The 9708-nt window shown below is 35.6% G+C and overlaps 1 protein-coding gene across 2 annotated transcripts; it reads left to right on the top strand.

Moving 5' to 3' along the window:
• The first annotated feature begins 4323 nt into the window (after nucleotides 1-4323).
• On the top strand, nucleotides 4324-8225 carry LOC116112624 (nitrate regulatory gene2 protein-like). Of its 2 annotated transcripts, none has more exons than XM_031398741.1 (4): nucleotides 4324-5111; nucleotides 5194-5357; nucleotides 6251-6474; nucleotides 6808-8225. In XM_031398741.1, the coding sequence occupies exons 1-4, from the start codon at nucleotides 4382-4384 to the stop codon at nucleotides 7484-7486; spliced, it is 1797 nt and encodes a 598-aa protein (XP_031254601.1). In that variant the 5' UTR covers nucleotides 4324-4381; the 3' UTR covers nucleotides 7487-8225. The 2 variants fall into 2 exon arrangements, with proteins under 2 accessions (XP_031254601.1, XP_031254600.1); XM_031398740.1 differs by having other exon boundaries at nucleotides 6805-8225.
• The last annotated feature ends 1483 nt before the right edge of the window (nucleotides 8226-9708 follow it).

Raw genomic sequence — 9708 nt, 5'->3', positions numbered from 1 at the left:
AGAGAAAACAAAACCATAACAAAAGAGATAGACTTGAATTTTTTTTCCACCTTTTTTCACTTCCACTTTCACTTAATTTCCTTCTCCTTATGTTTCATTTACTTAGAACGAAATGAGATACGTCCAAGCTAGTCTCCAGCTGTGAACATAAACGGAATGGAATGCTGTACAGTTCAGGATTTCTGTAAATTGATTGTCTTCAGTCTTCAATTATATATACTTCATAATTCATAAAATGAATAACTGGTTCTTAAAGTTAATTCACTTCTAAATCGCCATTACATGAAATTTTTCCTTCCATTAATCTCTTTATACAAAGTACGCTAGTTGGCTACCACATGTTACTCAAATAAAAAAAAAAGAATTTCTTTTGGCAAGATGATCCTACAGCAATCTTCCAAAATTTTAAGCCTTTAGACGTTTATCCCTTTTGTTTTGTTGTTTTGTAAGTAACCTGATCATGCGCATTATATTTAGATCATAATTAAGGAAACGATTATGGCATAGGGATTAGGGAAAACAATCCTGCATGTAGAATAAGTTACCCATTTGAAAAATAAATATGCTTTCCTATAAAGTAGATCGATTACGTGATTGGATAAGATCTAATTCTAACTTATGAAACAATTAATCATGGAAAATTAAATCTACTAATACACTTAAATTTACATTTACAATAATCCAATACGATATGTGCTCAGGCAACATCGGAGATATGTATTGATGCTAAGAGTTGTACCAACGAAAAGTACATAGAATTTGTAATAGAATCTACACACGAATTTATATAAAACCTGTGGTTTTGATGCTAGATCGATTGATAAATAAGAAATCAAACAATAGCACAAATAAAAGATTTTTAAAGTGTTTCAAATGCTCAATGCTAATCCTACGTTCATTGTTCTTATATTATTTTCTGTGTTTTTCTGTGTACAAGTACGACCTACAAGATATTAATCAAAACATATTCCTAATCTGAGTGAAAAGGAGGCTTATATGTTGTTACGATAAACTTGTTAACTTAAAAGAATGACACGTAACGTAAATCTATGTTTCAAGGACTTACTGCAGAACAATATATAATCCATAATAAACTTTATTTATAATTGAATACCCTACGGAGAGTGTCGAGTAAATTGTATAATTGCAACTGTTACATAGAGAGGGAGAGAGATGAAGAAGAGAAAACAAAATACAGAGTCCGCACGTTGATGGGGGGATGGCTAACTGAAACAAAGAAACACATGGTTTGTTAGATATAATGGAATTGTATAAGTAGATTTGATTAATTTAAAAGTGGGTAGATTTGCTGGAAATTCAGATAATTAAAGACCAATCATGACTTGTGTTTTGCCTCAATAATTTTAAGCTTATGAAATTAAGGAATTAAGAGAACCATAAGGCTTTCATATAATTGGCCTTGTTTTCCCTTCCCTTCAACTCAGTTCATGAATCAGGACTCTTCTCCACCGGCATTGACAGCATATTTTAGCTCAAGACTTTAAATTGTTAGGCAGTCCCCAACAAAAAAAGGAGAATCAATAAAGAGAATGTGGTCCCTTTTCATTTTAGTAAACCATCATCTCTTTGCCTATTGTGAGAAGGCAAAAATTTTAACAAAAATAGTTGTATTATGGGTGCATGAACTTAATGTCTACTCCATTATTATTAAGAAATTTGGGACCCTGATCCTCAAATAATTGAACTCGATCCCCCTCTTGTCATTGACCATTTGCACAATACAGGTTGGACATGTCCAATAATAGCACTCTTATTCAGTTATTCCAGTGTTGTTATATTGAAATAAGAGCACTCTCATTCACCAAAGCCCAGTTGATCCTAATTCGTAGGGTCAATTCAATGCTTCTCTAAAGAAGAAGCTGGACCTCAGATTCTCCATCCCATTCAAATGGACCACAGCCCACTATTGATATAGGGCAAAAGGAGTTTGAAATTGTACCACAACAATACAAATTTCCTTTATAAAAAGAAATGAAAAGGATAAAATAAAAGCCCTTTGATACTCCAGAGAGGTAGCAGTAGCACCCTCAAAAGTTGAAGTGAGCATTTAAATTTACATCCCGATAAAAAAGCTCCCCACTTTCACTTTTGAAACAATATGGGTTTTGGCTTTATCATTAGTATATGTTAATGTAATTTCCAAATCTTTTTGATCTCTTCATAGCACTGTTAATTAACAACAAAGATACCTACGACTACGAGGAAAGGAAACAAAAAAGGGTTTACGATAAAAGGCTCCACTATCAGACCTTGACAATATCCCTTTACTGAATAAATTCTACAGAAGAATTCCTCTTAGTGATTCAAAACCTTAATTTTTCGAACTTGGAAACTGGGAAAGCGATAATATAGATGAGTGAGGCATGGAGTTATGGTCAAATATTAAGGAAAAGGTGTGGTTAAAGTTTACACAAAACAGTTGATCGTCCCATGTTTTAAGAAATCAGGTTGCGAAAGTGAGTAGCATCCTTCACCAACTGTCTATGAAAGAGCAGGAGGAAGAGTAAGGCCAGGGGGGCCTGCCTGGTTGCTGGTGCTGGACCAGCAGTCATGTGATGTGCACGTAATTAAAGAAGAAGTAATCTTCACTTTGCATATTTTATAGGGCACTAGCAAAAGATAGCCTTTCCTAGAAATAAGGATAATATGCTTGAGCCCTAATAAAAACGAAGAAGAGGGCCATGCTTTCTCACATAAAAACAAACAAAAAGGAGAGGACGGTACAGACAAATTTTACTGACTTGGAATTCCACCGTTTAACTTCTTTTTAGGTCTCTCTCTCTCTCTCAGTCTCAGATTCGAATATCAAACTGTTGCTGCCTCGTCCTTCATTTGGCTTCAAATTTGACACCCTTTTACATTCCAACGTTCTGCATTTCTTTATTTCTTTCTCACAATCAATCATTCCACAGAAATACCCAGTTGGGTTAAACTGTTTTTAACCCAACTGGGTATTTAAGACGTTATGCATTTAAGAGCTGTTCCACTTTTTGCTACAATCATTTTGCAGATTGAAAATAGTACAAAGCACTATCATTGAATATCATGAAGCACTAAACTCACCTAACTAATAACTATGCCCTGCTATTATGGTGATTTGAAAATGAAATCTTGCTTTTGTCTCGTCAAATCACTAGGTTTGTGGTTGTGCATAGCTTTTTCTACACGCAAGCATTGTCATATCGAATCACTTATGCATGAATTGCCATGATTCTTTCCGAGGCCCACTCAATCATGTCTTCCATGAGCCCTTGATTCTTTCCCAGATAGGTTTCTCAATAACGTTTCTGTGATAATACGTTGCGAAATTCTAAATTTTATTAAAACTTTTGATAAATTTAAAAAAAAAAAAAAAAAAAAAGGTTTTCTCAATAAGGTTTCTGTGATAATACATTGCGAAATTCTAAATTTTATTAAAACTTTTGATATTATAAACATAAAACATTTTCTTTACGTCATGATGCGATAAAAAATATTGAATAAAAGTTTATTTTTAATTTAAAATCAATTAATCATTTTTTATCACGTCATATTGTATAAAAATATTGCATCTGTAGTATTATGCATGAAAAAATTTGCGTGAATGTCAACTTAACGGTTAGAAGTTATATTTGTCCAATATCGTTAATTTGATAGGTTTTATGATGTATATACGTGGATGTATTCTCTCATTTTTTAAACTAGTTTTAAAAAGTGAATTCTACTCAACTTTTTTTGACCGTGCATGTCGAGCATATCCCACAAAGCTATTATTTAAGCTCACTTTATCACGATTATTGTGTAGAACTATGTAAATATTTTTCATAAATAATTATAATCGGTAATCACCATTTAATACAATAAATTAAAACGAAGACAACAGCTTTATTTTTGTACACTTTCTAACAAGTTCAAAATATTTTTCTCTTTTAAATTCAAACTTAAAAATGTGCCAAAAAAATTTTAAATGAAAAATTGGAAGGTAATTATAAAAAAATAATGACCTTTTAAAGACAACTAATTTATTCAAATAATAATAAAATCATGGGCAAAAAGGCAAAAACTATTAAAGAGACGTTATGAAAAATCCCGCCACTCCTTTTTGCCTCTATAAAAATCAGAGTCCACTACACTCTCCTTCTCTCTCATAACTCCTTTACGCAGTACGCACCACCTTAAATGCGTAATCAAAGTCTCCGAGAGATATTAAACCGTCCGTAGCCACCGCTGTTTCTTCTTCAAGAACCGCGTCTCAGTCATGGGATGCAACACGTCAAAGCTCGATGGCCTCCCAGCCGTCGCTCTGTGCCGTGATCGCTGCAACTTCCTTGAAGACGCGCTATACCATAGCTATGCCCTTGCCGATGCACACGTGGCCTATATGCAGTCTCTCAAGACGCTTGGTTCTACTCTTCACCAGTTCATCGACCACCAGGACGTTAATTTTCCATCCAACGATGATCCTGCCAAATCATCAAAATCTTCTCCACCTGACCTGTCGCCGTCGAGTTTAACCTCAGATTCGCATATTCATTTCGATTCCGACTCTGAGGATGAAGATAGAATTAAAGATTTCGACTCGTTTAACCATAACCATTCGAACTATTTTAATACATTCATGGCTATGAATTATAACGATAATTCTAGAAGTTACCGGCATAATGGTGAAATGAGTGGTCGTGATTGGGCGTCCAAAACGCCACCGCCTCCAACTCCGAGTGGCTCCGCTTGGGATTTCTTGAACTTCTTTGAGCCACTCGAGAAATACGAAAATCCGTACGGTGTTACTCGCGATCCACAACAGGACAAAGAAACTGACGAGAAAAAACAAGAACACGAACACATTTCAGCAGGAAATGATAACGTCGTGCCCACTTTGGTGAAAGAGAAGGGTGATGACGTGGAGAAAAAGAAGGTCGTTTCAGAGAAAGAGCGGTCGGTGGAGCCTGAATCAAAGAGTAGTGGTCAAAATGGTCAATGGGGTGTCTCCGAGGTTATGAGAGATGTACAGGTTCAGTTTGAAAGAGCATCAGAGTCTGGTAATGAAGTTTTGAAAATGTTTGACACCGGTAAATTTCGTTATCATCACAAATTTTCTGTCTACGGTCAAGGTAATCTCTAGTTCGTTCAGTAACAAAGAATTTTGGAGATTTGAATTCGTTAATAAGTGTTTAAACCTTATTGTTTTTGTAGTATCATCCAAGATGTTGCACGCGGTGAGTCCATCGAGAATGGTGGTATCTACACATTTCAATTATCAAGGTTTGGAGGATGATGTGGTTCTGAATTCAAAAAATCTGACAGCAACTCTGAAGAAACTGTGCATGTGGGAGAGAAAACTCTATGATGAAGTTAAGGTATGCCTGCCTTTACAGTGGTCCAACCCAAGTTTCTTTAAATTTGTATTTGCCTTTGCCTTTTTGTGATTCTCGCTAAATCAGTGAACAGAGGAATTTGTCGGTGAATTCAAAGTTTGATGTTGATGGTTCATAGCAACTATAACTTTTTTTGAATTATATGTTGATGAGCAAACTTTGAATCAATTCTGTTATATTAACTGCAAATTCAAATTGTTAAAAATTTCTCAATTTTTATGACGATTCTGAACATTTTTATATCTATATATTTGAGTTTGTTTTGTATCAAATAAATTAGAGGGGGAAAAACTCCTTCGGAATGTTTCTGTAATTATGGTGAAATGATCAAGTCAATATACTCTAGAAGTTTTCCATGAATTGAAATTTTTTACTTATTTGTTTTTTAAATTCATCTAATTCACATACTACCAGTGCATATTTCTGCCCTCTCAACTCAATTTTTTGTGAGAACAAAGTATGGACACCATGTCCTTTTTCCATCATTCTGCTATCTCAGGGTGATAACTTTTGTTTGATTTTGGGACTTCAAATCACCCGTTGATGAGCCAAAGCTGTACCTTCCATCCAAAAGACACCGTTCAAAATAATCTTTCGTTACCTCTATGTTTTAGGCTGTTGGAAGAAATGCTGTGAAATATCTCTATAATGAACTAGGAAAATTACAATTTTTGGCTAAAAGAAAATCATGGCCAGAAGGCGGAGCATGAATATTAAGTATTAACGTTAATATAACAAGTGAAAATTGCAATATTTTTCTCCATTGGTAATGACTAAAGCAAGCATCAGAATACTACATTCTGTCGGATCTCTTCTGTCTTTTGTCTCCTTTAGTTTGGACATGAAAATTAAGATAATGTTCTTTGTGTTTGAAGGCTGAGGAGAAATTGCGCCTACTTTATGCGAGGAAGTGTAGGCAGATGAAAAGTATGGATGAGAAGGGTGCTGAAACTCTTAAAGTTGACGCGGCTCGAACAATGCTCAGGAATTTATCTACTAGGATCAAAATTGCAATTCAAGTCATTGACAAGATGTCTATTTCTATAAATAAGTTGAGGGATGAAGAATTGTGGCTGCACATCAGGGAGTTGGTTCAGAGGTACATGATTATTTAAGTTTTAGATTACTGTGTCTATTCCTTTTGTCTTGTTTGCACTACTAGGAACTTGATTAAACATTGGTAATGGAAGAATCAACTGTGCTTAGCTTTATATGAAGATTTGATTTATTTTTCCCCATTTGTGATTGAAGGTGCATGCACTTCTTATTGCCTAAATGAGATGGTTTCTATCTATCTGACCACTTTTTCTTTTTTCTTTTTCCTTTTCTCCTTTCCTCAGTTTCAATGGTATGTGACAACTTTTAGATTGAAGTTTTCTTGCGGCTGATGCTTTTATTTTGTTTAACTGTGATCTATTTATGGTGTCAGCAGGTTGCTTGAAATGTGGAAAGCTATGCTTGAATGTCATAGGTGTCAGTCCCAAACAGTTTTAGAAGCCAAAGGTTTAGATGTCATTGCATCAAATGCAAAGCTTGACCATGCTCATCTTGAATCTGCAATAAAACTCAAGCTTGAGCTACAAAATTGTAACCTAAACTTCTCCAATTGGATTGAAGCACAAAAAAGTTATGTCAAAGCCTTGAATGGTTGGCTAATGAAATGTCTTCGATATGATCCTGAGGTAACTCCTGATGGTATAGTGCCCTTCTCTCCTGGTAGGGTTGGAGCACCCCCTGTGTTTGTTATAGCTTATCAGTGGTCACAAGCCATGGATAAACTATCAGAGAAAGAAGTGACTGAAGCCATTTATGGTTTCTCCGCAAGTGTAAATCAACTCTTGGAGCGGCATAAAGCAGACCTGCAGCAAATGGTAATTGCCAACAAGGATGTGGAAAGACAAGTTAAGACCTCGGAGAGGGAGGAGCAAAAGATCCAAAAGGTCATACAAGCTCGAGACAAAAGGATGATTCTATTGGCTAGGGAAGGGAGTGGTAGTATGCAGTCTGGTCTAAAACAGATTTTCATGGCCATTGAGAAATTTGCTGCCAACTCCAAACAGGCTTACGATGAGCTTCATGTACGAATTGAAGAAAGAAGGTCAGTCAAATGATGCCAGCAAGTCCTTTATCTCAAAACTTCAGAATCCTTCTACTTTGGCCACTGTTTGCTGCTTTTGTAGTGCAGTTATCTGTAAACCAATTTTTAAAGAGAGATTCCTCTTAGAAAATATATATGCGTCTAGTTTTCGATAGGTAGATTTTTTATTTTTCAGTTTATCACTTGTCTCAGTCAGCAATGGATTTAGAACCATTGTTTGGGAGGCACCATTAACCCGATTTGTCTATTTGTAAGGCATGTGTTTGAATTGTGATCCATCCAGTTAGATTTCAGCATCATTGGTAGAGTCTTGCTTATCATCAGTTGCAGGTTAATGAGTTGCCAAAGGGGTAACTTGGGAGAAGAAACCAAGTAGTTGAATATTCACTGCTCTCTCCGTGCTGCCTAAAGCATCCTAATTTAAGTGCTTCAGATAGGTGCAAAAGCAGAAAAATGCTAAGGTAAGTCTGATTGAATTTGTGTTATACAATTCCCCAGCTGCTAAAGGGAGGTTGTTTTTTAAAATTTAGCTGCATCATTAACTATCTATCCTTGATGGATTTGTGCCTTTTGCCGTTGCGTTGCCTGAGTGAACCCATTTTGAAACCTTGTAGTTGTCAAGCGTATTCATCAGATGAATTCAAGATCATTACAACAGTAATACCACCCTTTTTGTAGGGGCGTGCTCTTTTTCAAATATTGTTTCTATAAAATGACAATGAATTCATTTTCAAATTTTAAGCATGAAGCAAACAGGGAGTAATTAGAGATAGTTATTCTACCTCTACTCTTTAATGTGAATATGGAAGCGTAGGAGGAGAAGGGTAGAGTGATTTTTCATCATTTTCGTGTACCTTTTGTGTTTGGGTCCCCCTTCACTGGTGCAGTTATAGGTGGGCAAGGCTTAGTTCCAACCGGGCCCACGATTGGGCCCAATGGGATTGGTCCCAATTAGGCTGGGACTAGTCTCAAGCCCATGAAAATTCTCAAGGCCCGAACCAGTCCCAGGGACTGGTCATGGGCATGGGCCTAGAAAATTACATTTAGGCATCCTAATTTTTTTATATCTTTATATCTTTAGGGCTAAATAAAAAATCATGTAGGGGGTTTATGTAATTTTTTAGGGGGTGATTTGTAAACAAATTAATTAATTAGTAAATAAAAGAAATGAATGTTATTGGGTTTGGAGGGAGCCAAATTGTAGGATCTTTGAGGGAAAGTGCAAGGATTCTTGCACTATTATCAATACTATCAAAAGTGTGGTGAAAGACAAAGTCATGGAACTTAGCAATATTAAATCTTCCCATAAAAATAAGAAGTTGGCTGATACATGGGGACTTCCTAAAACCATCTTCAAAGACACCCATTTCACTCCCGAAGTTATTGGTGACCATTTGATCGAGTGAGATGTTGTTCTTTTGATGAGAGACTTATTGACTTGCTCGTTGTTATTGTGAAGACTTTGTTGCGGTGTATCCTCACTCTCTTTGTTTTCTCTACTTTATGTCTTCTTTGTGTCTCATTGTATGTGTTTTTTGGAGCCAAGCCCAGGGGATTGTCCTGGGGATGGTGTTTTGTTGTTGATTTCTTAGCTAGATTCTTTCTCTTGGGTCTTATCTCCCGTGTTGGTTTAGATAGGCTCCCAAGAGAATTGTGTAGTGTCAAGCTTAGGCATTTATTTATTTTTTGCTCCCTACGTAGGGAATGTCCCGATGTAGGTTGGCCGCCTTTGTAAATCCTTCTTCTTTTTATACAATTTACTTACTTAGCCAAAAAAAATAAAATATGTATATAAATGAATGGTTAATTGGTTTTAAATTTATATGGTTTTAATTTAAAGAGATGAGTTAATTTAACATAAATATAATATTCACACTTCACAAATAAATAATTAAATAAATTTGTTTTTATTAAATTATTAATTTACATAATCCAAATCTGTGTTTTTTAAGAGATCGAGTAGTTCGAGATCTTCAGAGTGCCACTATAGTCTTCTGTCTGCATGAGTCCAATCCCGTAAACATGTTATGACTTCAACCATCTAATTGATTAAAGCGCATCTTCTATCTTCAACAATTTGGTCACTAATTGAGAATATTGACTCGGATGCAATTGTCAAAATTGGCACAGATAAAATATCACGTGTCATTTAGGATACAATAGATAATCGACTTGCATTTTGGTTCCACCATTAAGGCATATCTATCTCACATTCTTGGTCATGTAGGACATGTC

Source organism: Pistacia vera, unplaced genomic scaffold, assembly GCF_008641045.1.
Source record: "Pistacia vera cultivar Batoury unplaced genomic scaffold, PisVer_v2 Contig665, whole genome shotgun sequence".
NCBI classification, from domain to species: Eukaryota; Viridiplantae; Streptophyta; class Magnoliopsida; order Sapindales; family Anacardiaceae; genus Pistacia; species Pistacia vera.
This window is presented reverse-complemented; position numbering and strand designations above follow the sequence as displayed.

What these genes read in the sequence shown, in the direction of transcription:
- LOC116112624 (XM_031398740.1), top strand. Translation starts at nt 4,382, where the DNA reads ATGCAGTCTCTCAAGACGCTTGGTTCTACTCTTCACCAGTTCATCGAC. An exon ending in ATTTTCTGTCTACGGTCAAG is followed by an intron (nt 5,112 to 5,193) that starts GTAATCTCTAGT and finishes TTGTTTTTGTAG; the next exon opens with TATCATCCAAGATGTTGCAC. An exon ending in AACTCTATGATGAAGTTAAG is followed by an intron (nt 5,358 to 6,250) that starts GTATGCCTGCCT and finishes TTGTGTTTGAAG; the next exon opens with GCTGAGGAGAAATTGCGCCT.